Here is a 26,563-nt window from a genome sequence, read left to right as displayed (position 1 = left end):
CCCACTGCAGCACTGGCAAAGGAGCAGATAAAACACCCTGAGCTGATAAACAGTTATTGGATGATTATAATCTTGTACATTCCTGAATGATTAGGGATGATTTCATAGTAGGTACTGCGGTGCAGAGGCTGAAGGCTTTTCTCTCTGGCTTGCCTTAGGAGTACAGGCCTGGGTCAGCTGCAATCATCAGTAGGGTTAGAGCCCTTGTAGAGTGTTACAAGGACGTAAGCGTCAAAGGGTGATGCATGGGATGTGTCCAGTTAAAGCACATTCCTTCAGCAAATCCACCATAGTGTTCATGTTTAATTTTTTGGAGGTCTGTGAATGGTGCAGAGTCCCCTTCTTCTTTGCATGTGTCTTAAACCACTTTGGGCTGTCAAAATGTGCATTGCTTCTGCTATTGGGCTTGCAGGACTCTCTGTTTGGATGGAGGGCAGCCCTCTGTTATGCTATGTGGCTTGAGGCTGAAGCCCATTTCACCCTTGCAAAGCCACAAATAGTCTGTGGGAGGCTGGATGTACTCTGATAACAGTACAGCATTTGAGCTGTTTTATTCTTGGGGCCAGAGTAGTAGAATTTCAAGAGGGAACATGAGCTGGTATCCAAGCACTGCATAGCTACAGGTGGGGCACTCATACCATGGCACTGCCTTCCTGGAATATTTAAGGTACATTCTGCTGAAGCTTTTCAGGTACTGTGGTGCCTATCTTCAGGATGCTGTAGTGAATAGGAGCTGTCTCTGTGTGTATGGGTATGAACCATGCCTTGGCACCTCTGCAGGCTCAATTAGCATGGAGCTGAGCCACAGCTAATGATGTGGATTAGGTTTGTTCCAGGGCATGATCTGCGTGGGAAAAATGGAAGGTAGGGAAGGTAATGACACAGTCTGGGTTAGAAACATCCTGAGAAGAGAAGGAAAGGTTTTATTGCTTCAGCTGGATGCCCAAGCCTGCTGCTTGTTCATGATGGGTGCATCTCTTCTGGTCTTTAAAGTATGTATGGTCTGCAATGCCTGGGTTTGAGTTCCTTAAATGTGATCTTTGGGACGCTTTGCAATGTTATTCAGGGTCTTCTGCTTTTCTTGTATTAGATCTCTGTGCTTGTGTTGCAGGATGCTTAATGACCCAGGTGTTTTGACAGCCGAAGAAAGGATGGGAAAACCCAGTAAACCAAATTTCAGTTTTGTAATGACTTCTTTGACATCATCATTGTGATGCAGATACACATTGGTTTTACATCTCTCTTTAAGCCAGTTGAAAAGCAAAACAGCCAGCATGAATATAAAATAATGTTACCCCTTTGTTCTCCTACACAGCTGGCCCATGTTAGATACTGACTTAACAGATAACTGGAGTGCATCTTTAATCCTTCAGTGCCAGGAAGCAACCACTTGCATAGGAAATTCCTCCAAAAGCTGATCTAGGGTTGTCAGGCAGGCTGCATGGCAGGGTGAGCCCAGCATGGGGTCAAATCCTGCATAGGCTGTGACACCTGCAGCCATGGCTTTGAGCAGCCAGCATCCTTGTTCTGGCTTGGGAGGTTGATGCTGCCTCCTGCTCCCCTCCTGCACCAGCTCTTGAGCTCCCATTTGTGCACTGAGCAGTTACTAGTGGCCAGGGGAAATTTGCAGATTAATAAATTACTGTCTGTAAAACACTTTGAAGATGGAAAGCGCTGTGCAGCTCCTCAGGATTATTACTATATCGCTCTTATTCTACTGATGAGGTTCCAGTGGCCTTATTTTCCTTATGATTTGTGACAGCCCCAGAAGCTGAGGAGCTTATTTTAGTGTGTAGAGTCAAAAGAAAAATAGATTAAACTGCATTATTGTCTTCTAAAGAGACTAAATCCCTCTCCCACCATCTTCTCCTGGGATTTCCTGACTTCCTCCTACTCTTCCATCTCAGCTTCTAGCTGTCCTAATTCAGGAGGTGATTTTATAACCATGCATACCAGTTTGAGTTACTGCAGTTATGGATTTTTATGGTACCTGTGTGCATGAAATGGTGTGATGCTGAGGTTGCATGGCCCTGAAGTGAAGGCAAATGCTGTGAAACAGAGGTGTGCAGGGTAAGGGCACATAGCATCAGCCTTCATCCTCCTTCTGCACAGCCTGAGCCATGTCAGGAGAGTGAAGAAAAGCTTGCTTCTGCTGCTTGGCTGCAGGGGGTGGTGAGGGGCAAATCTTGTGCAAATGGCTCGCTTTACATTCTGCACGATGTGCAAAATGTGTGGAAGAAAAGAGGGGACTCATTTGGGGAGTGTCACTGGGATGGTGTTCAATAGTCACTTTTGCACTGATGGTGTAGTATCTTTTACCCTGGCTCAATGCTATAATGAGGCTGCACAGCTTTAATTCCATAAGTACATGGCAGAGCTAGGAGCTGGGCCTGGACCTGAAGTCCCAGGCATGTGGAAGAGCCCCTACCAGCTCAGATCCAGCTTTGTCATGGCACTAAACAGGCAGATGCCTCTTTGTGCTGCTTTTCCTATGGATACCTTTGCAACAGGCTGTCCTGTTTCCTCTCTCTCTTCCTCTGCTTTACGCAGCAATTCCCTGAATGAAGTGAGATGGAAAGTAGCTATTTGCCTCTCCTTCAGGCTTTGAAGCAGTTCATACCCTACCTTCATTGTTTTGATCTCGTGGGTTTCCTCCAGGAAAACATGTCAAGCTTGCTAGAGAAAGCCAAATGCTTTGTTTTTTCTTGTGCTCAGTTGCTGGAGGTAACCAAAATACTCTGCCACGTTCAGTAAGCACAGCTTTAATCACAGGTAGGGCAGGCATAGAGCTGCTGTGCAGGAGATTTAAGACAAACAACAGCCACTCCTCTGTGTTACAGACTGTGCGTGGCTGGGTCAGGATGCTCCAAGTCAGGAGCAGTGGGCTCCATTATGGGTTGATCACTTCTCTTTGAGCTAGGCTTTCAGAATCTAAAGTGAAACATGCTGTGTAAGTGCTTTTGGACAAGTTGAATCTTATATTCCAAGGAGTGTTTTTTTTTTTTTTTTTTTTTTCCTTTTTCCTTTCTTGTCTGTTCTGCCTATTGAAATGATAACCATTCGGAGAAAGATGCTGCTCCATCCGCAGCACCCTCTGGAGTTGCTTCCATGAGGGCACCACAGCAGTGCCAGATGAGCACTGGGAGATGTCGTTAACGTGAGCCCTTCCAATTCCCACTGATTTCAGTGCGTTTGGATCTGCTTGAGGAGATCAGTCATTTGCTGTGCTCTGCGCCACCCTCCCTCCGCTGCGTTGCACCATCAGGTGGGGTATGAGCCAAGTGGGAATCACTTTCCTGCTATGCCACTGTGTTTCTCAGCTGCGGAACCACCCTCTATAGCAGAGAGTGCCACTGTGCGATGCTCTTGTGCAGGATGTGTGTGTGAAAGCAGAACTGCAGACCCAGTGGAGATGTGGGTGCTCCTGGCACGGGTGTGCATAGAAAGAGCTCCCACGCGTGGCAGCTGGCCACAGCTGGCACCGCCACTGCTCTCAGAGTAGCTCCTCCATTCAGCCTGACTTCCTCTGCTTCCCACTCACTGCAAACTGCTGTGCGCCTGAAAGAGGGTGGGGGAGGCTTTTTTTTTTTTTTTTTTTTAAGGTGGCAATGATTAATTCTCAGTTAATTGCTTTCCTGGACCAGCTTTCTGCCTCATTGATGCTGACGCTTGTGTCAAGCTAACCGCTGGTTTGGCTGCCCTCCACGCACAGAGGTGAGAATGGATCAGCTTTGCCTAAAGATAGTACTGCAGAAGAAGGCAGAAAGCTGTGGGGTGCTGCAGCCCCATCCTTTATTCCTGTGAGGGGAAGAGCATCTCCCAAGTGGCAGCCCTGCTCTGCACGTTGGGCTGGCCCCCTCCTGCAGATTAGAGACTGATTTGGCAAGTGGCAGAGTAATTAGTGCGGGCATGATGGATGCCCTGTCATCAGAGTGGCTCTTTACAACTTCTGTGAAGAAATAACTAGTGGAAGCCTTTTGTTCATAGCCCCAGGGAAGGGGAAGGGAGAGATGGGGTGGAGGTGGTGTGAAGCTGGTAAAGTTCATTGCTAGAGAATTTTCCTTTAAATGGAGGTGCTGTGAGTATACTTGAAATGACTGCGTGGAACTGCTGAACAGGGAAAAGGAATAGCACTTCTTGGTGTGGTTTTACTCTCCTTTTGTTATTTTTTTGTTTTTATTCACATGTTCAGTAGTCTGTGTCACCTTGAAAATCCAAATAATTGCACTGATTTTGTGTTCTAATAGGTGCTGCAGATGCATCTCAGAAGGGATGTATTCAGATGGGTGTATTCAGTTCCGTTCCCAAGGAGTGAATGGCTGCAGTAAATTAAGGGTTGGAAAGGTTTCCAAAAGTGTGCTCACTTCTGTGCAGCCAAGCAACATCATTAGTTTTCTCTCCTTTCATTTTCTACTTTGCATCTGGAGAAGCTGCTTTCTTTGGCTTCTGGAGAGGAGTCTGTTTTGGGATGCCTGATGTTTAAGCAGCAGATTCAGAAATGGGACAGCTCAGTTTCTCTAACAGGAGAAGCTGCTGTACAGCAGTAGATGAATCCCATGAGCATGAGCTGAAACACAGCCCAAGCAAGGAAGATATTTGGAGCTAACTTCTCATTCACCTACAAGAGCACCCATCACTTTGCTGGGTTTCCATTTGTCAAGTGAAGCTCTGAAGTCAGCGTGAGTGCTGCTCCCACTTGATTTAATCAGGAGCTGCTCTTAACCCCAGCAGTTTAGTATAGTGTAGGAAATGTTTTAAGAGAGAAGAAACTCGTTTCCTAGATCTAGCTAGTAAGGATAAATGTGAATGGGTGCAAACTGACACAGCAGTGTTCAAGTTTAGGCTGCTTCCAATAACTAGAGCTGAGTTCTTGTGTATTTCCTGCATGTTCTTTTCATGATGCCCTCTTGAATACCATTACTGGAGTCAGGATCTATCAGTATATGTATGTGTATGTATCAGTGTATGAATGTATATTTATCAGTAAGAGCTGAGGTACAGTGTGATGTCCTGACATTTTGAGCTGCCTCCAGTGTTGACTGACCTCCAAGCATCTGCATACTGTATAAGCAGCAAACAGGTTCTGAATCTCCATTGTGGGTTAAACAATGGATAGGGTGCGAAACATTAGGGTGCCCCAAAATGGAAATGCCAGTACTACTGACAGCATGTCACAGGGAGGAGGGAAGTTGTGTGGAGCACCACAACTTGTAGCCTTGGTCTGCATGTGAAGGAGGTCTCACTCAGCCTGTGCTGTTTGACATTGCTGCGGTGAGCAATGCGTGATGGCACTGCTCTGTGAGGGCAGTGCTGCAGGGCACACCTAAACATGACCTGCGTGGTGTGATGGCATCCCTGAGGTCATTTGAGTCGGCCAAAAATCCCTTTGTGCCCCTCTTACAGTAAAGGACAACAGACTTTTTCCTCCCTCAACTGAAAAAACAAGGCCCATATGATGATGTATTTTTTTCTTCCCCTGCATTACTCAAAAGCAATGTATTTTATTTTCATTTACTCATTCAGTTAGAACGGGTAAGTAGCTTTACAATGCTGATTTATGAACTCTTGCAAAACATAAGAGCTGGTCACGATTGCAAAATTCATTGATCTTTACTCCACGAATTTCAGTACTGTAATTTTTTATATAGTTTCCTTCCTCTCCAGACTTGCCATTTGAAGTAATGAGGACAATTTTCCATTTTGCAGCCCATGAGGACACTGCAAAGTCAGGTGCAGGAAAGAGAACCCCGTGACCTGATGTACAGCCCCAGGTCTGCAGGGAGACCTCGTTCCTTTTGAAGGGAGAGGCTTTTTGTATGAAAACAAATGTGAATGGTAATGAAAGCTTTGTCCTGCAATTAGCAGACAGTCAGTGGCAGGCTCATTTGTCTTGTTTACTGCTCCGTGGAAGCTTGACCTAAAACAGCAGCTTAACCAGCGAGATCCAGCGTACTGGTTCCAGTTGGTTTCCAGGTTGTTTTCTACTGTGGTGGAGATGGGTGGCCATGCATGGTCTAAGGCTTCCAATGCTCATTTTGGTCTCTCAAAATGAGTCTTGCCTCTGGCTGCAATAGCTGTGATCCTGCCTGGTGTTTAGTTTTGGAAGAAGTACCTGTGTGTTTGGGGTGATGGGTTATGGCACTCTCCAGTGCTTGGGGTTTGGGTTTCCTAATACCTGGGCTCTCGTTAGTCGCACCACCTCCTGCCAGCCCGTTTTGCTCTTTGTCCAGATACCCCAGGAGGAGCAGTGCAGTTTGCATTTGCATGATGTATGAAACAGCCAGAAAACATTTCTATTCTTATTGGCCCAGATTTTGCCTCCCCATGACTAACCATCACTGAGCCACGAGTTAGCGGAGCTGCCTTAAAGCGCTGTGGGGCTGTCTTCTCAAAGGTTCCTCTCTTTGCTTTTTTTTTTTTTTAATTAACTATGAATTTGGGGCCAAGCTACATCCCACTGTCTATTTAAGGAAGATAAAATGCCAGAAATCCTGCTTTGGGCCTGTGAAGTCAGTTCAGAAGAATTGGGCTCAAAGAGCATATTGTATTCTGTTTTTTCCTCTCTGTCCAAGTTCCTCTAATATCTGTGAACTAGAGAAGCTTTGCAGTGCTGACTCTGAGGTGGATGCTGTGTGCTGCAATGCCTTTCCTGGGGCAGCTGCAGGCAGCACCCCTATCTGTTGGACTCATTTAGGACTCTTGAGATGTCAGGCTGCCCTGACATCTAATGCTTCCTGGCTGCTGCAGGGAGTGCGAGGGCAGCACGTTGTGCATCCTCTGCCCTGGCAGCATGGACAGTGAAGGCTGCTCTCAGGTTAGCTGGCGCCTTGTTTTGCTTGCTCTGTGTCTCTTTGTGACAGGGCATCCTTCTAGGTGGGAGGAATAGGGTGAAAAGGAGCTTATGGAGGATAAACGGATGGTGAGTGTGCTGTTTGTCCTGATCCTGTTCACTGGAAGCAATAAATAAAAAAAAAACCCTAAGAAAAAAATCACCTTAGAGCTGCTTTTTATTGCTTCTTAATTTCTGTCAGTCTGAGTCTTCCTGGAGCTGTGCTGATCCTTGTGGATGGTACCTGGGAGATGCACCGGGAGCTGTTTTGTGATCCCCAAGTGAACCTCCTGCTGTCTCCTCAATGCTGGCTCCCCAGCCCCCTCAGCATCCCTTCCTAGACTTTGCAATAAAGAGTCACTATGTGTCACTTGGTAGCGTTTGTACTCAGCATAACATGCAAAGGAGTCACACAAATCCACAACAGAAAAGACAGTCCTCATTCCTAGCTGCCCTAGTCCAGGTTTCTCTTGCAGGGCAATGGTCCCTATCTCTACGGACAGGGTTAACATCTGCAGTGTTCAGTTTTCTTTAGTTTAGGCACCTCTGTTCAAACAGACACCTCTGGGATTGTTTTCACCCACAGCGTATCTTCCCATTGCAGTAATGTTTAAGGTTGAGCTTTCCTGGAGCTCTCCGGGAAGCCTGGTAACAACAGTATCCTGCCATATCTATCTGACATCAGGACAATACATTGTGAGAATCAGGAAAGTATAGGAAATGTATGAAGGAAGGTAGATGTTTACAGCTTCTCAAGAGCTGAACACTATATTCTTGATGTGCTTTGTGAAAGCCAAGTTTGCTTTCACCTGAAAAAAATGGATTTTTCTGCCTCTCATTTTGGTGGAGGACCAAGGATGTAGGGAGTGGGTGCAGAACTGTTTTTCTTCTGTAGCTTTGCAAGCTGAGGCACTTTGTTCTTTGTGGTTGTAGAACGTTGTGATGACTGGGGTGTGGATACCATGAAACAGATCCAGATTTACGATGGGGAACCCGCCAAGATCAAATGCCCACTTTTTGAGACCTTCTTGAAGTACAACTACAGCACAGCTCATTCTGCTGGCTTAACCCTGATCTGGTACAGGATTGGGCAGGACCGAGATCTGGAGGAGCCTATTAACTTTCGTCTCCCGGATAACCGCATCAGTAAGGAGAAAGACACCCTTTGGTTCTGGCCCGCTCTCCTCAATGACACTGGGAATTACACGTGCATGCTCAGGTAGGTTGTGTGGCACAGCCTCTGTAATTGCAGGACTTTTGTGGAAGGACGGGGGCCGTGCTGTTAGTGGTGGATCTTTCTGTAGAGAGAAGAGTGTTTATATAAGCATTAATGGCAAAAGAACATTACGATTATAAGGCCACTCAGCACTGAGCCAATTTACATTGTAATAATGCTTGGAGCCTTGCAAGCATTAATGAACATGCCTCTTCTTACTAACTACAAATGTCCCTGAAAGTATTATTGTTGAGCCCGTGGCAAAATCCATAGACACTCACCATTAAGAAGTGATCTGTATGCCTAGAGTAAAAATAGCTTCAGATGCAAGGGTGATGTTTTGACTGCATGATAATTTGGCAAAGATTCATGAGATCCAGACTTCTAGGAAATTAGAAGTGTCTCTAAGTGTGGTACAAAATGAACATAGCAGCTGCTTTGCACTGAGCACAGGGGCTCTTTCTGATCTTCCTTGTGTTATCTCATGTTCATTCTGTCTTTGATGCTGTTATCTGCTCTACCAGCAGGAGAGTGTATGTTGCTTATTAGTCATGCTTATGGGCTTTTCTGAGGTGGTGTGGCCATCTCTGGAGCTTCTATTCACATATGTACACAAGTCAGCTAAGGCTGTATATGCTTCATCAAAATGGTGCATCCAATAATGATTGCAGATGTGATCTTTATTTCATTGCCCTGCTATAGGAGGAAACTAGTCTTGTCTAATCAGCCCTCTCCTCCTCTGTCCTTAGAAACACAACTTACTGCAGCAAAGTTGCCTTTCCTTTGGAGGTTGTTCCAAAAGACCAAGGCTCTTGTGTGAGTCATTCAATAAAACCTGTTGAGCAGATGTTCTACCTGGAGTATGCTAATGAAAAGATCGTATGTCCAGACATTGATGGGTTTTACCCTGCTAGTGTAACACCAACTATCAAGTGGTACCAGGTGAGAAGCACTTTTGTCGTTATTTGGGCAGAGGGGGGACTTGGTGTTGTATCTGAAAAAGCAGTGTGTGAGGTGAGAACCACGGAGCTGTGTTTCAGTCTGTCCAGTGATTAAACTGTTAAAGTTACTAAAGCTACAGTTAGAGCTTTGTTTCCGTTGAGTTCAAGGGTAAAACTGTCTTTGGATACGAGAACAAACACTGATATTATATATGTATATGTGTGTGTATGTATATGTATATTTTGATTTGTGTGTATAAGTGGAGAAGACTCAAATAAGGGATTTGGGAACTTCAGCTGGTACTATGCCTGACCTACATGGCAGGCAAATTGCTATTCCTGTAAATAAAATCATGACTTTGTTCCCTTTTTACTAAAATAAGGATAAAAAAACATTTTGTAAGCTAAGGAGAAAAACCTCTCCTCCAAAATCTCATGAGGTCAGGGAATGAAGTTGTAGAGTGGGGCTCTTCAAGGACCACAGATGCTATTTGCCACAAATTGGCAAACCTCTTTTCTAAAGATGGAGACATCCCTATTCCATTCCGCTCTGATAGTCAGGCTGTTTCCAGCCATCCTCAGGCTCATGCCTACATAACTACTGCTAAATTGTATTAAATTTTTACTTCAGTATTTTTCCTTAGATGGATGTCTTTAGTCAAGAGAGAGTAAGGAATTCTCAGGGGATGCTTAGCCAGGGGGCTGTGCTACTGAATTCTTTAACAGCTTGTAAAGCACTTCCAAATTTCAAGGTAGAAGGCGCTTCATGAGTGAATTTAATAGTAAAGAAAGTTGGCAACGGATATCTGCTGTTTAAAAGAAAAAATTAAAAATTTAAAGAATATCCAGCTCTGAAATCCTTCAGGAAAAGCTTGCTTTTGTGGCCAAGAGGAACAGTTTCATTCTGATAGTTGAAATGTCTTACTTGTACTGCTCATTGAAATTCACATTTCAACAATCAATTAGGAGGATGAAACACAAAGCCCCATGGAAATCATTTTTCAGGCAGCAAGTCATCCCATGCCTAATAAAAAACATTAAAAATGGTATATGACCCCTGTCTTAAATTGCCCCATTAGAATCTATCTCATTGGGAAATGCACCATTCAGAAATAATCTCTTTAAAAATGTGCATATCTTTGGGTTTTATGATAATGAAGATATCATCTGCTTAACTGCTTCCTGAAAAGGGCTCTCTAGGTTGGTACTTGGCTGAGGTTTCCTGCCTCACCTGGCAGAGAGAGAAGAGTTACTAAAGTTTTTGTATTATAGATTCTCGTTTGCCATTTGCCAATTCTGGGGCCTCATCGACAATTGATGTCAGTCAGGGTAGCATGATCAGTCCTGAAAGCGTTAGAGATGCTGAGATCAACTGGGGGACATGTCCTTTACTCTTGGTATCCGTTTGTGAATACATCATCGTTTTTCTCCTTGTCTGTTTTTACTTCACTTTGCAGAGGTGTTCACCTTGATTGCAAATGCACTTCTAGATCAGAACTATATATGTCTTTGAAATTGTTTGTATTTGAGGTGGGATAAAGCTATTAGGATCATCTGCTTCATCACCTCTTTTTCGAGGTTAATAAACCAGTTTGCATTCCAGTATTCTCAGGGTTCGTGGCATTTAGGCCTGAGCTGCATCAGATACCCAAGTCTCGCATCATGTTTATAGTTTCAAAACAAATATTTGTAGTGGGATTTAAACCAAGAACTTTCTGGGTCCCAAAACACAAGTGCTTTTTCTGCCTGACTCTAGTCTTGCAGGTTAGTGGATGGCTTCAATGAACGACATCCTCAAGGGTCCAAGCTTGTCATTGGCGTTGTCCGCAGCGCATATGAAGGGAATTACACCTGCATTGTGACATTCAAGGACCATGGAAGAACATATAATCTCACCAGAACCGTAAAGATGAAGGTGGTAGGTAAGAATGACTTCAAAAAGTATAAGCTGCAGGTGGATAACAGCAGAAGTGGTGAAAACCGCTCAAGTCTGTCATGGGATCTGTTTGTGGTTGTGTTCAGTCTGTGTTACCCAGCTGACTTGTTACTGCTGTATTTTGGCTTGCTGGGGTCAGCCTTCCCTGACTGTCCAGGGCATGCTGTGCTGGAAGCGCCACTCACTACCATGTCAAATACCCCCAAAGGAACACCAAGGGTAACCAGGCTTTGGCTGGTGAGATACAGCCCATGAGGTGGTCAGGGGTACCCTCTGCTGGCACATGAGTGCATAACCCTGACACTCATTTTTGTCTCCAGTGCCCTTTGCTCATCATTATTTATGGGATTGTCCAATCATAGCCTGCTTGTTCCAATCCCCCTGCAATCTCAAAGCCTTTGTGCTGAGCTAGAATGATTTTTCATGGATGGGATTTCAGCTATCCGTGCCAGTGCATGGGCAAGTCTGCACTTATAGGCAAGTGTTTGGCCAACCTGCCAGTGAGTTGTAGATGGAGCTTAAAAACCAAGTGAGCATAGAGCAAATTCTGAGTGCAAAGACAATGACAGCTTTAAGTGCATGATTAAATGCCTATGATGAGAATTGATGTTGACATCTTATTTTTTTTAGGAACAGAAATAAAAAGAATTTCTGGTATAGGTTGTACTTCATGGAAGATGCTGAGTCTCAGGGGACATGGAGCTCTTCAGATGTGGGGGGCCCTGAACCTTGAATCTAGACATATCTAAACTTCGAAGGAGCCTCAAAATCTGCATCTAGCACTGTTTGGGGACTAGGACTAGATTTCCCTTTGCTTGAAATTCTGCATTAGGATCGCATCACAAATTAGATAGCACCATATGTACCAGGGCAGGGGGGCACTGTGAGTAAAGCTGCAGGGGCTTCTCTGTTCTCTCCCACAGGATCTCCAAATAAGGCCTTGCCACCGCAGTTCACCTCCCCAAATGAAAAAGTTGTCTACGAACTGGAAGCAGGTAAATGGCAATGCCTACCATCCCTAGGGGACAGGGATGCACGGCCAGCCAGGCAGAGACTCTCCTCTCCCTCTGCTTTCCCAGTGCTTCCCTTCACTGAGCAGAGCAGCTGCCACAAGCTGTCTGGCAGATGGTTAGGGGTGCTAGTTCTCCATGGCAGAATAGGAGGGCATAGCTTTAAAGTTAATTTTGTGCACACAGATTTTATTTTATTTTTTTAATATTCAGACATGGAGATAGAGGACTCCAGCGAACTGGAGCAGCTGCAGAAACAGATGAAATGAGAGCTCTTAGTTACTCAGAGCAATTCCTGTAGGACTTTGTGTCAGTCCTGACCCTGGCAGTGGTTTGTTCCAACCCTTCCTCATTCAGTGCCTTTGTGGCTTCTGCCTTCTGGCCACTTCTTTGCTCATCTCCTCTCCCTCTGGTTACTTCCTAATTAATGACAGCTCTCCATTTGCTGGCCTTACAGTATTGTGTAGTGGGATATTACACCACTTCCTCTACTCCATCTGTTTAGACTGATAGCTCTTTGGAGCAGTTCCCTATGCTGAATGGATTGTGTCCCATTACACTGCTGTAATAAATGTCATGCCAATGGTGATGATTACCAGCAGTCTTCAGTCTAAAGCACTACTGAGCTCAGAAGATCAGGCTTCTGCCACACTCTGTGAGACTTGTGGGCAGACCATAACAATATTCAGGCTTCCAAGCCTGATCTGGAAGGGAAGTGGAATGCCTGAAGGATTGTTTCCGCACCAAAATTCTTCTCTTTAAGGTCACTGTCCCCTGTGCAGTTGGAATGCTTAACACTGCCAAGGTTTCCAAGAAGTGGTTGGCGTGGAGCAGCTCTATTTGAGTCACTTGGTGCAGTCAGGGAATTTCTGGAGTATTTAGGAAAGCAGGATTTTTTAGCAGGATTTTTTTTTCCTGTTTATTCATGTCACAAGTCAACATGTCCAGGGTATTAAACAGACATCAAATGTCTGAAAGTGTGTGTTGACCTTTTTGCTTCCTAAAGAGAGGCAGAGTTTAGTCTGCTAGGGCCACTGGAAAGCTCAGTGTGGTGCTACCTGTGCCTTGTAATACTTCACTGTGGCCATTTCTTCCCAGGAGATGATCTTGTTTTGCCCTGTGAGGTCTTTTTCACCTTTCTGAAGGACTCTCGGACTGAGGTGTGGTGGACTGTAGATGGGAAGAACACAGATGACATCATGGATGCCAAAGTCACACAAAGGTAACACTTGGTTTGTCTAACTCTGACCTGGGTCCTGCAAAGGGGTACGGGTGCAGGTGGCAGTACCACAGCCTTGCTAGAAATGTCTGTAGCATATCTGTGGCTTTTTCAATCACGAGGGAAGTCTGTAGGCAGATGGTTCAAGGCAAGAAGTGTCAGATCTCCTAAGATCCCATTGCTCTTACATTTCCCCTGCAGATACTGGGGCCAAATATTAGCCTAATTTTTCTCTTGCAAGGAAAGGAGTGTGGATCTCCACCTTCCCCCTCGGTCAGGAAGCCGTGTGTCTGCTCTGTGCTGCAGTGAGCTCCAGGGAGAAGTCATTTAAACATGTACCTTGCTTTATAGAAAGGATTGTGAGAGCTTTGTCTCCCATTTCTCATCATCACCCATTCAGATTCTACTACCAGTATAAACAGCTGATGGTACTGTGAGATTTCAGAAACAGGCAGACACAGATTTGTTTAGAGGAATGCTATGAAATAGCTTAAATGACAAAATGTTTCAAGAGACAGAGGCTGAAAACAAATGATAGTGTTATGCGTAGTATTGATTAGGAGGAATGCAGAGAGATTCAATTATGTGAAGAATCCAAATGAGGCTCAGAGACTTGTTTACTGGGTGCTGAATTAGATATAGAAGGCTACCTGATTGGTTTGCAAACCATTGTAGAAGATAGAAAGGCAAAAGGAAAAAGCTGCAAAATGAGAATAACAGTAAGTTCAGGCAGAGAGAGACTTCAAAGTGACTTATCCAGGGTTGCACAGGGAAAGTGGAGTGGAGTTGGAATCCTGAGTTCATGGAATCTATTGCTTTGTAGACAAGAACTTTTTTTTTTTTCTTTCTAACATAAATCAACACATCTGCAGTGGGGAAAAATGAGTGAGTGACTGAATGGCAGAACTCAGAGGGCTGTGGTCAGCTGGTGGTCTAGATGGCCTGCAGATAGCAGTGTCCCCCAGGGATCAGTACTGGGTTCAGTCTTCTGCAATTTACTCATCAGTGACCTGGATGAAGGTCTAAGTGTTCAAGTATGTAATGCTCTAGTTTTCCTCTTGCAGCGAAATTCCTAGAAGTTTTGAAGACAAAACTATCATAAGGACTCTAACAGTTGCAAAAGCCACACCAGAGGACTTGAAACGCAATTACACTTGCTATGCCAGAAATGCCAGAGGGGAAGGCCATAGCCAGGCCATAGTGCGCATGAAAGGTAAAGTACTTGCCGAGCATGGTGATGAATTGAGGTACATTCACACTGGGCTGTCCATCCTGCCTTTAGCCTTGCCCTGCGAAACAGTAGGGGAACGATTATTTCATTCAGGCTTTTTTTTTTTTCCCCCCAACACACACTACTGTTTATGCATAGATGTATTATAGCTGCTGATATTACATTTGGTGGTGGAGATCAAAATATGCATGTCTCATATGCCTGTGCCATGGTCTACTGGCTGGTGAGAAAAAGAGGGGTAGAACCTTTCTCACACCATCCGTGTACTACAGCTGATGTATACTCAAGCTGATGCAAACTGGGTGGTTTGAAATGTTTTCAGATTAGTTGTTTGTGTGAGACTTGCTGCCTGCTGGCATCCTGCAGAAGGGGCACTGCATTCTGACATTACATGAGAAGTGAGGTGATCTGACCACGATGCTCTGTGATTTTACTCTTTGTTGTGATAATGCTCCAATCTAGATACAACCACCTCAGTGTGGTAGGCATGGATTGTTCAAGCTTTATTCAGAGTGCATTTTTTTCCTACATCTTTTTTCTTCAAAGGTATTTCTTCCTATTTCACAGACCCACCTTTCAGTAATAAGTACTGCGCCTTTAGTATAGGTATATAAGTTTTCATGAGTAAGTGGATATTCTGCTGCTTTATCAACCTCATCTAGAGCTTCAGTACAGCTTGCTGTAGAACAGACCCTCACCTCCCTTCTCTCTATGAGATTCTGGTCTGCCTTGTGGAGATCATGCTAGACACGTTCTTCCTCCCACTTTTCCTTGTTAGGATGAGAAAGCTCACAGAGATCTATTCTAGAAGAGTTCTTTCTCTTCTTTCTTAGTCTCTGTCCTCTTTCATTTTTAGTCCCATTCATTTGAAATGAACCTTTTCTGGATCACTAGGAAGGAACAATAGACCAAACAGAACTGAAAGACTGAGGCCATCTGCTAGTGCATTTACCCTGCATAATTCTTCTGTGATGATAATGATTGTATATGTAGCAGCCTTCAAATTCTTTCCCCAGACAGCAGTGCCTAAGTGCTGTATCTAGTGAACTGGTCTGCTCTATCCTCTTCCTCCCACGTTTGCTCCTGCAGCAGTTGAGTGGGTTTGCTCTGAGCAGATTTGGTTACTCACAACCCCTCCTTTCTGCTCTGTTCCACAGAAACTTGCAAGATTCGGCCTCAAGCACTGCTGGCAGAACAACCTTGAACTAAGCTCACTGCAGACCATTCTACTGGGCATAGGAATACCAGGCATCCTAGAACCTAACCCCTTTCCACTTACCTTCCAGTTTTTAGCAAGTAGTTGTATACGTTGGCTGCAGCTATTTCATTACGTTAGGTTATATAAATTTCCTGATTTTTTTTTTTTTCTGGATGCTTTCCCTTCTTTTCCTTGTACTTCTGCTGCTCATCACCTAATGAAACTTGTTAAATTCCTTGCGTTTTCTCTTTGGTAATTAAGTTTTCAATAAAATTCAATAGATCTTGAAATTTGGTGATGCTTCCATTCACTGCTCATATCATGCAGTTTGCCAGCATGCATATGAGCTGCCACATGAGTCACTATTTAAAAAAAAAAAAAGTTGTCCAGGATTGCAGCTTTTTCTGCCCATAACACAAAGAAGCAGAAGCATCATGACTGTTACCATATGAATTGGAAGGGAGGCTGTGATCTTTTTTTGTTGCTCACAGGGTTGTCTTTGTAAACGCTTCAGCTTTTCTGATATGAACTGATTCTTCCTTTGTGATAGGAAACGGTCAGGTCAAGGCTAGTTATATCCTTTTTGTCATTCTGGGCTGCGATATGAGAACTGTGGGTGTGCGATGGGGAGGGAAAGCAGTGGCCTTTATGTTGTTGCAGGTGAGCTTTGGCTGACTCTTCTAGAAGTATATGTTGCCCAAAGAGGTTGCATATCCTGGCTTTGGTCTATGCAAGTGATTTCCATCTATGGGTCTGCTGTCACGTGTCCCGCCAGACAAGCTTTGGTTTGGCCACTTTTGTCTGAAGGGCCAGCTTGGCTCTTGGCTTTTATTTCCCAGTGTTCCTCTGCATCATTTGACTAAATATAGCACATGTTTGATCCTGCTTAGCTGAAGTTGCAGCCCGTTTGGTAAACCTGGCCTCTTGTTCTTTTTTGCATCCAGTTGCAGCACCAAAGTACACTGTGGAGCTGGCCTGTGGACTGGGAGCAACCATCCTGCTCGTCGTGGTGCTGATTGTCATCTATCATGTTTATTGGCTTGAAATGGTCCTCTTCTATCGAGCTCATTTTGGAACAGATGAAACCATTCTAGGTAAAGAGTTAAAAGGCTTGTTTTATAAGTAAATGCCTGGCTTCTCTGATTCTATGCAGGGATTCTCAAATCAGGAGCTATTTGCTTTAAAATGTGGGAAGGCATCCAAAAGGATGAGATGATTAAGCATCCTTCTTCCTTAGTATGACCACATCTTCCCTGTGTTACTGGGAATTTCTCTTTGTGGTGATGTTGCTGCAGTCTTTTGTCTTCAGCAGCCCAATGGTGTCTGGGTACCTTCACATTCAGCCTGGGCAATCAGAGGCAGCATTGCTGCCTTAGAGTTACGGAAATTGATGTCTTGACCTGGGCTCAAATTGATATATATATCAATTATATATTATTATATTATGTATTATATATATATATGTATATTATATATTATATTATTATTATTATATATTTATAATATATAATATATAATATTAATATAATATAATATATATATATATAATATAATATATAATATATATATAATATAATATATATAAATAAATATATATATATATTTATATTTATATATATTTATATATTATTATTATTATTATTATTTATATATTTTTATTATTATTTATATATTATTATTATTATTATATTATATTATTATATTATATTATATATTATATTAATTATATTATATTATTATATTATATATATTATTATATATATATTTACTTTCCCCTTAAGAAAATCAAAGACTCAGCATGCGCAGTATCACAAGTGTTTCTTCTGCTGTTTGTGTTTCTCTGCACTCTCTCAATGCTCAGATGGGAAGGAGTACGATGTGTATGTCTCCTATGCACGCAACGCGGAGGAGGAAGAATTTGTGCTGCTGACACTGCGAGGAGTCCTGGAAAATGAGTTTGGGTACAAGCTGTGTATCTTCGACAGAGACAGCCTCCCTGGGGGAAGTGAGTACTTCACAGGGGCCTGTGAAGCTCCTCTTCTTTCTTGGTTCTTTGAGGTACTGATCATAAACTCATAGAATGAGTGGCTTGGGTTGGAGGGGACCTTAAAGATCAAGTTCCAGTCCCCCTGCAGGGGTAACTGATAAGAGCTGGTCATTCCAGACTAGCTATTATCCTCCCCCTCTCCAAGAACAATCTTTTGTTGGTATCTTCTAATGTTTTTGCTGCATGTGACAATGTCACAGATGTCCACAGAAGATTTTCTGATGGCCTGGAACAAGCGGTGGCTATGGTCATTTCACTTGCTTTCTCCAGGAGTGACGTGTGGGAGTAGTTGATTTATCAGCAGAGGAAACATCCACTGACATTCACACAACCTCTGAGCTGCTTTAGGAAAGGGGGATAAAGTCAAGGCTTTAAAAAATAAGTAAATAGAGAAGTGTGATGCTGGACTGGGCTGCTAGCTCACATAGGGCATTAGTGAATGCCTGGAAGAACCAGCAGTGCCTGCTTCAGGGAGATGTGGAGTGTGCCCTACCAGCATCTCTGAGATGAAAACATGCCCTCCCAGGAGGCCTGCTACTCACCTTCATGAATTAGAAAATCTGTGTCTAACATAGCATAAAAATTAGTTGTTATGGTTAAGAATATCTTGTTGCACATAGGATGCAGAAAGTCACCCAGAATGGAAGTTTGTGAAATTGGCACTGACAGAGCATCTTTCACCTCTCAGCTGCCTAAGATTGCTGTGGGCCAGAAGCATACTCACCAACTTCATGTCACTCTTTCCTCTGGAGAGTTTCATTTTCTTTCCAGCACAGCAGTCCTGAGCTCCTTGCCCTTCACCATCACTAAAAGGTGCTCCTATCCCAGCTCACTGCCACTACCAGCCTCAATCCAGCGAGCTCTGAGGACCAGCCCAGCTGAGATCTATCTTGCTGGCTCATGGCTGCAATTAGCAATGCTGCTGGATCCTCCCCACTGCTTCTGAGCTAGGATTTGACTTATCTTCTTGAGGAAGCACAGCAGACCAGGAAATAGCTTGTGGCAGCTGGTGCCATGCCTCTGGAGTGTACATCTGTGTTGCTGGGAGACTTATGTTGTCCTTGGTGAAGGAACAGTAGGAGATTGATTATCCTATGACTTTGCTGACAGGAACTAATCAAATGTGCTTGACAGCTAAATGAAGTTGCCTGTCAGTGTTATTTTATTCTCCATTGTGTTTTCTGACCACTCAAGAACATTCTGTTGTCAGTGCTGTGTGGGAGACCCTGCAGCAGAGAGAGCAAGCGCTGGGATTTGTGCTTACAGGGGATTTTCACATTAATTACAGAAAGGTGGCTAAGGACAATCTACATGCAGGTTTAGAAAATCAAAGATGATCCACAGTTACCATGGTATTTGTCATTTTTGGACGCATCACTAAAAGTCCTCTGAATAGTTTACATGTCACTTTTAGCAACACTGAGATCTACTTTCATCAATGGTAGCAAAGTTTGTTGAGGTAACAGTATTTCCAAAGTAAATGAACCCACAAGAAACATAGAGGTTCCTCTATTGGACCATGTGCTAGGAGTTCTTGCAGAGCTTGAGGATCACCAGCGTGGTCTTTGGAAAGGGCATCTGAAGTATTTCATCGTCCCCTTCTAAAAGCTATGTGGAATCACATGAGCAGCTCAGCAGCCTGTTCTCAGCCATCTCTAACCACCCTGATGTTTCTTTCTCCCAGTTGTCACAGACGAAACCCTGAGCTTCATCCAGAAAAGCCAACGTCTGCTTGTTGTCCTGAGCCCCAACTACGTCATGCAGGGGACACAGGCCCTGCTGGAGCTCAAGGCTGGTCTAGAGAATATGGCCTCCAAGGGCAACATCAAAGTTATTCTAGTGCAGTACAAAGTCATCAAGAAGAGCAAAGTGAAGGAGCTGAAGCAGGCCAAGGCGGCCTTGACTATCATTAAGTGGAAAGGAGAGAAATCAAAGTTCCCAAAGGGCAGGTTCTGGAAAGAGCTACAGCTGGAACTGCCAGTAAAAAAAATCATCAGGAGTTCAAGCCTTGATCGGCAAGAGCCATCATATTTCTCCCTAAGAAATGTTTGATGCCATTAGCAAAGCAAACAAACAAAAAAATCACAATCCAGAGCCCACCCACAGAACAGAAAAACCCACAAAAAATGTAGAAGTTAGGCCAGGGACTGGGGAGGAGCTCAGGCTGGGTCTATGTCCCATGTGTTTCAGAGGACAGTCGTGCCTCCCTACAGCTTTTCTACTGTCCTGGCACTAGAAAGACCAAAGATACATATGCTTTTCTCTGTGATTGCATGCCCTTGTAATGAACCACAGAAGTCCTGATCTCAGGGTCTATGTCTGGGGTCTTCAGATGGGGTGCAGCCAGCACCTTGTCATAATGTGGCCTTTGTACATGCCAGTTCTCCTTGATCCAGTTCCTATGGGACATTTCTTAGATTCCAAGACAGGGCTTCTTTCCTCTTCTCCATTCACTCCCTCCTGATTGTTGGTTCCTGTAACACAGGCTGGGATTCAATTTGAATGGAACATAGAGCCTTTCATTTTGACCTGGGCAGCAATAAACCAGATGAGGTTTAAAAAAAGAAAGTGTAGAATTTTGCACCTGGGAAGGAATAACTGTGAGTATCAATACAGATTGGAGGATAACCTGCTGGAGAGGAGCTTTGGGGAGAAGGACCTGGGGGTCCTGGTGGATGACAGGTTGGAGATGATCCAGCAGTGTGTCCAGGGATCCTGGGGTGCATTAAAAGGAGCATGGCCAGCAGGTCAAGGGAGGTTGATCCTCCCCCTCTGTCCTGGACAGGCCTCACCTGGAGTACTGTATCTAGTTCTGGGTACAAAAAAGATGGGGATCTCCTCAAGAGCGGCCAGCAGAAGGCCACAGAGATGATAAAGTGCCTGGAGCATCTCTCCTATGAGGAAAGGCTGAGCGAAGTGGGTCTGTTCAGCCTTGACAAAAGAAGACTCAGAAGTGATCTTATTAAGGTTTATAAGTATCTTAAGTGTGGGAGTCGAAGAGATATGGCCAACCTCTTTTCAGCAGTCTATAAGGATAGGACAAAGGGGAAACAGCCATAAACTTGAGTACAGGAAATTTTGCACCAGTATGCAAGGGAACTTCTTCACAGTGAGGGTGATGGAGCACTGTACCAGGCTGCCGAGGAGGTTGTGGATTCTTCTTTTCTGGAGGTATTCAAGACCTACCTGAATGCCTACCTGTGTAGCGTGCTGTAGGGGGCCTGCTTTGCAGGGGGGTTGGACTTGATGATCTCTGGGGATCCCTTCCAACCCCTACAATGCTGTGATCAGTGTCCCAGCCCTGCAATCCTGATTGCTATGGGACTGCACATTTCTGCATTGATGGGGGAAGCATAAACTCTTGAAGCTGCTCATCTTCTCTGTGTACATTTCTATAGAAGCAGTGGCAGATAATTGAGCAATGTGGAATTGCTGTTACAGAAGCAGTGTACATATACGTTTTTTTAAACATGCTCTTCTAGGTGCTATTTGTATTGTAGCATTTCTACTAATAAGAGGTCTGTCTCTAGGACTCTCCAGTCTTCTGAGCATCTTAAATCCTTCAGGACTATAATGTTTGTAATCTAGGGAATAGCTCTCACTAGCACAGGTCATCTCTGAGAGGTTCTTCTTTGAAGAGTAAGCTCAGGGATTTCACAAGCACTACAAAGAATCCTAGTAGACTACTGATCCCACCTGCTGTCTCTGTGCTGCTGGCTGGGGAAAGCATTGTGCATGGTGCTGCTGGAGGCTTTGAGAGAACAGTGGTTATATGCCCAACTCTCCAGGGAATCCAGCAAAAGTACTTGAGCTCATTGAAAGCTCCATCCAGCTGGGTAAGACTTGGTGTGCTCTGCCTGGGTCTGAATAACATAGCTGTTTGTCATTTGGGGCTGAGGTTTAAACTGGCCTTGGTTTTACACAGCAAACTTTCACCCCTCTTGTTTCCAATTGCTGAACTGGGAGTGTATTTCAGGTTCTGCAATTTTTGCACAAAATGGAAGTATGAAACCCACTGAGTACAAGCCCTTGCTTCAATAGAAGGCAAGAGGCGTAGGAAAATACCTTGTGGATTAACCCCCAGCACACGAGACTGTCAGCACAGTAATGGGGGCTGCAGGACAGACCAAAGCACAGCAGGACCCTGGCATTAATTGGTGCTGTTATTCATAACGTTTCTACATAATACTATAAACTCCAGGGGTGTCTGTTCTCCTGCAGCTTCCCTTACAAGGGCCTTCTAACTTAATTGTGGTATTCAGTACTACACATACTAAGTGCATGCTTATTTTTTTGTAGATAATGGGTGCTCCTGAGTCACTTCTGACTCATGGTTTCTCTCCATTGGTGTTCAATGGGTGAAGCATAGCTATTGATAATGGCATTAAAAAAGCATTATGAGGTGGTGTCTACGCACTATTCACTCAGCTGGCAGTGAGGTTTGAGGGTATTCTGGGGATCAGCCCATTCCAGCCTTGAAGCTGAATCCTAGAGTCAGCAAAGGCCTTGCTTGTAGCCTTTTGTGCTTAATAGTGTTGTGGCAGGGTAGCAGGCAGCCCCAGCCACCTGCATCATTGAGGCAAGTACTGTACCAACGTGGAACATATAGCAATTCCTTTTTTCCCACCTCCTTTTCCATCCCACTTACCCACTTACCCACTCTCCCCCTCACTCACAAAGCAAGTAAATTTTGCTTTAAGCACGTGAAAAATTGCAGTCAGCTTCACTGAAGGTCATGGAGCTCCTCATCTGCTCAGGATATGTAAAAGCTTTGCTGTTGCTGAACCTTGTTTCCATGGCGGTTGGTGTAGAGGCAAAGCTGCTTCCCACACTCCAGCAAGCTTCATTGGCAGGAGGTAGCAACCAAGGCCATGCTAAGCTTCTTGAACCCATTGTAACTGCATCATTTTGCCCAGCTTTCCATTTTTGTTAGAGATTTCGGCATCAGTGTGATCAGCTGCAAGATATTCAGGCAAAGGGAAGGCCACGAGGCCAAAGCAAGACTGTGTTAGAGTCTAATGTGATTGTTACAAATTTGACTTAAAAATATACATCACCATGGGCCTTATGGGGATCTTCCAGGCCAGGGGTGGTCCCCAGTCCCTGCTGCATTGTCAACCTGAGAACTGCTCTGGTACACCTACCATTTCATCCGGTGCTCCATCTGGTTTCCGTGATGGCTTCTGTCACAACGTCTGTCCAGTTCCCTTGATTCTTTTATGTCTCCGTGCCTTAACCTAACATTTATCAACATGCAGCTCATACAGAGTTCCTCGTTGTTATTTCCTAGAGAAACAGCCTTGCACGAATTGGAAATAATATTTCTTTCCTTATACTGTTTGATGTCACGTAGCCGTTACAGAGTTTCCCCTTCTGTTTTCTGTATATTTTTGCCTTCGTGTTATTTGACCTGTGAAACATCAGTATTATTTTATTTTGCTTTTCAATAAAACATTTTCACCTTTGCATTTCAGTCCTTGTGCATTTGTCATGAGTATCATTTTCCTCCCCATTACATCTACAAAAGGGTGTTAAAGAAAGATGTATGTCTAAATATCAGGATTGTTTGGGGATGCTGTTTTAGGGGGGGGGTGGCTGTTTCATGATGTGCCTGCGCAGATCACATGTCACCCAGAAGTGAATATGCACACACAGAAAGCTTCTAACCCATAGAGCTATCACAGGACAGAAAAATGTGGAGGAAACACCATCCTTTAGGTCGAGAGGCTGAGCAATGAGCTGGAGTTCTGGAAATGTGTCTGCCTTATGCAGAGAAATCAGACTTAGGCTGCTTTGCCCATCACCTTCAGTTAGCTGGACTAAAAAAGTTTGTCAGTGTTTTTTTTTTTTTTTCCTTCTTTTTCTCATCTGAGCTACTTTCTTAACTTTTTCCTTTGTATGGTAGCAGGTAAGTTCAGAATGAGCCCAAGACTTCAAGACCACTAGTGAAACAAATGGAACCATAGAATCTTTTGAGTTGGAAGGGACCCTTAAAGATCATCTAGTCCAACTCCCCTGAAGTGAACAAGGAAACGCTTGTGATGATCTCACATGTCTTCATCTGCCAAGTCCAAAGGCATCCCATTCTCAGGAATAAAACACATCTTCAGGAATTTGAACATCTTGCCTGTGAAAAAAAAGAGTCTCAAAATGTTTCATATTTAAAATGGATAAAAGAAAACCATAGCTGTCAGCTCAGTGAAAACACTTTATTTCAGCAGTTTTAGAATCATTCACATTAGTTGAACCTGTTCTTTGTGTGCAGGCGGGTGGAACAGGTGACCTCCCAGGGGCTGCTTCTGCCTACGTTTCTCTGTGATTCTGTGATTCCACTTTCAAAAAGAAAGACCTTTCAAGCCAGCAAAGGAGCTTTTTCTTTCAGAAGATGTTGAAGCTTGGCTGATTTCAAAATAGAACTCAGTTAGTTATAGAAAGGTTTGAATGAGGCCTGGACTCAGTCAATTAGGAGATTGGTGCAGATTTTTTATGCCTTTGAAATAGAGTGGTTAGAGCACTCTGCAGCTTTAAGTGACAATTCTGACAGAGCTAGCTTTATCATCTACTTCTGGTTTCAATGAATCAGTGTTTTCCTGTATATGGGGGGGATCCCCATAAAACTTTTGTACAAGTTCAATTCAAATTCCATTGTTAAAGAACAAAACAAAGTGCCCTACTTCCTCCAATAGGTTATTAAGGCTTAATTGTTCAATCATTTTTCCCATCCTGAGTCCCCAGTCCCTAAATAATCTAGGGACAATGTGGTTTACAGCTAGTCATGTCTTTGAAGAAGCATTTATTTTTATGGTCTTAAAATAAGATGCATTCAGGGGCAACACAGTGCACCTATTGCTGTGAGATAAGGAAATGTTCGAGAAAGCCAAGGACTACAAGAATAACAGCATGGCCATCATGTGGAAAGAGTGGTATTGTTATTTATATGAACCTCAGCTGACAGAAGGGAGCTTGACACTGCTGCCATTCCTCTGCGGGGCAAAGACCTGGCCCCTCTGCAGGCTTGAAGCTGAGCTCTCCTCACTGCCACAACCCTTCACATACCAGGAGGCTTTTCTTGCTGCTTACCAGTGCTCCTGTCCTGCTCAAACACTCTATGTCCTCAGGTACGCCCCACTGTCAGCACCAGCATGCAGGAAGTTAGTGGCCTTATACTTTTTTTTTAAAAAGTTTCATGGTTCTGTTAGTCAGCTGGAATTAATTGCTAAGTGCCACAGCCCTATTAATTCCTATCCTTTCTGCTGCTCACCCGTTAGCCATGACACCTTCAATATGCTTACCGCATCCCAAACCATAGATAGAACTTCAAGGACATCCTTTAGGTTTGCTGTTTTTCAGTGCTCGTGATGAAAGAGATGCTGCCCTTGTCTGGCGCTGTTCCAACAGAGCATCTTGCTGAGCTGTACAAGCTCCAATCAACCCCAAGAAAAGCTTTGAAGGACAGTATTTTCATCCCCCCACATTGCAGAGAAGGGATTTGACGGGGATGTTTAAGGCTGACATTTTCCGCTTTCTAAGTTTGAAGGTTTCCATTTTGGGATGAGCAGCGTGAGAGGGAGGGAAGCGGGCCTTAGCCTTGGTGGCATGGTGGGGCAATTGGTTCCCCTTGGTGCAAGGGGCTGCCTGAGCTGCAGGCAGGTGACCCCAGTCAAGACCTTTGTTTTACAAAACTGCCCTGGCAGCAGCGATGCCATGCAGTGCTGAATCAGAGTATGGTCCCAGCTTGTCCCGTTGTTCTGGCCACTCATTTACCACTTCAGCTTTCTCAAAAGCCAAATGCAAAGCAAAAACGCTGATGTTACTCCTGCAGGGCCAGCTGGCAGGAGCGTAGGTCACCAAGTAGAAATTCACTGGGCTTGTGCCAGGCCTTCAGTGGGGAGGGGGAAATTTGTGCAGGTTTGCCATCAAACAGCAGATGGTGTTCTGGCTTTTCTCTCCCTGCACCCCAACCCTTGTGCACCCCAACTCCTCTCCCTTACGCTCTTAGATACCACCGAAGCGGTGTTTGACTTCATCCAGAGGAGCCGCAGGATGATCGTGGTGCTGAGCCCTGATTACCTGACGGAGAAGAGCATCAGCCTGCTGGAGTTCAAGCTGGGCATCATGTGCCAGAACACCATCGCCACCAAGCTCATCGTGGTGGAGTACAGGCCGCTGCAGTGCACCCACCCCAGCATCCTCCAGCTGAAGGAGTCCGTCTCCTTCGTCACCTGGAAGGGAGAGAAGTCCAAGCGCTCGGGCTCGCACTTCTGGAAGGCCTTGCGTCTTGCGCTGCCACTGCGCAGCCTGAGTGCTGGCTCTGGCTGGAACGAGAGCTGCTCCTCCCAGTCTGACATCAGCCCCGATCCCGTCCAGAGGAGAAAGAGCCGATTGAAAGGTCGGCCTGAGCCGCAGGGAGCCCTCACGCCCCCAGCCTCCACACCAAAGGCCAAGCACCGGGCCTCACGCTTCTTGATCTGCCAGTGCTGCGGGACCTCCTGCCATGGCGGCAGCAGACTGAAGCGCAAGCGGCGGGCAGTGGCTGAGCCCAGGTGGGAGACCCACCTCTGCAAGGCTGAAGGGCGAGGGGGGCCAGGCAGGAGCCGCCCCGAGCCCCCGCCTGCACAGGGCCCAGCTCTCGCCCTCTGCCATTACAGCGATCTATCAAACAACAATGACTTCTACGTCCTCTAGCTGAGAGACGGAGCTTGGTGGCACTACAGGTGCTGGGCCCATGGAAGACATTCACCGGAGCCTCTGATGTGACATTTATGCAGTATCAGAGGCAGACCCGGTGTCTTTCTACACTGCCTCACTCGCTGTCAGGCACAAAGGACTGCAGCAACATCCCAGCTGTCTCACTGCTGCTGGTCTGAGCCAGGGACCTGCAATGGCACGCAGAGCAGCAGTCAGGGCTGCCTATGTTGGCGAGCCCTTCTCCTTAA

General features: G+C 44.8%; 1 protein-coding gene across 1 annotated transcript in view; it reads left to right on the top strand.

Annotated features, from left to right (window-relative positions):
- Positions 1-26,312, top strand: part of IL1RAP (interleukin 1 receptor accessory protein) — a gene marked incomplete at its 3' end in the record, with an annotated part of 41,031 nt that extends 14,719 nt beyond the window's left edge. Inside the window, exons 3-11 of the mRNA XM_079539783.1 lie at positions 7,763-8,048; positions 8,795-8,987; positions 10,743-10,908; positions 11,846-11,917; positions 13,031-13,154; positions 14,216-14,364; positions 16,525-16,674; positions 17,442-17,585; positions 25,627-26,312. Coding sequence (XP_079395909.1) covers positions 7,763-8,048; positions 8,795-8,987; positions 10,743-10,908; positions 11,846-11,917; positions 13,031-13,154; positions 14,216-14,364; positions 16,525-16,674; positions 17,442-17,585; positions 25,627-26,312 — 1,970 coding nt within the window. The remainder of the gene's footprint in view (positions 1-7,762; positions 8,049-8,794; positions 8,988-10,742; positions 10,909-11,845; positions 11,918-13,030; positions 13,155-14,215; positions 14,365-16,524; positions 16,675-17,441; positions 17,586-25,626) is intronic.
- Between the last annotated feature and the right edge of the window lie 251 nt (positions 26,313-26,563).

This window comes from Tetrao urogallus (assembly GCF_951394365.1).
Source record: "Tetrao urogallus genome assembly, chromosome: 9".
Lineage (NCBI taxonomy): Eukaryota > Metazoa > Chordata > Aves > Galliformes > Phasianidae > Tetrao > Tetrao urogallus.
Note: the sequence above shows the minus strand (reverse complement) of the source record. Positions and strands in the feature narration are given on the sequence as shown.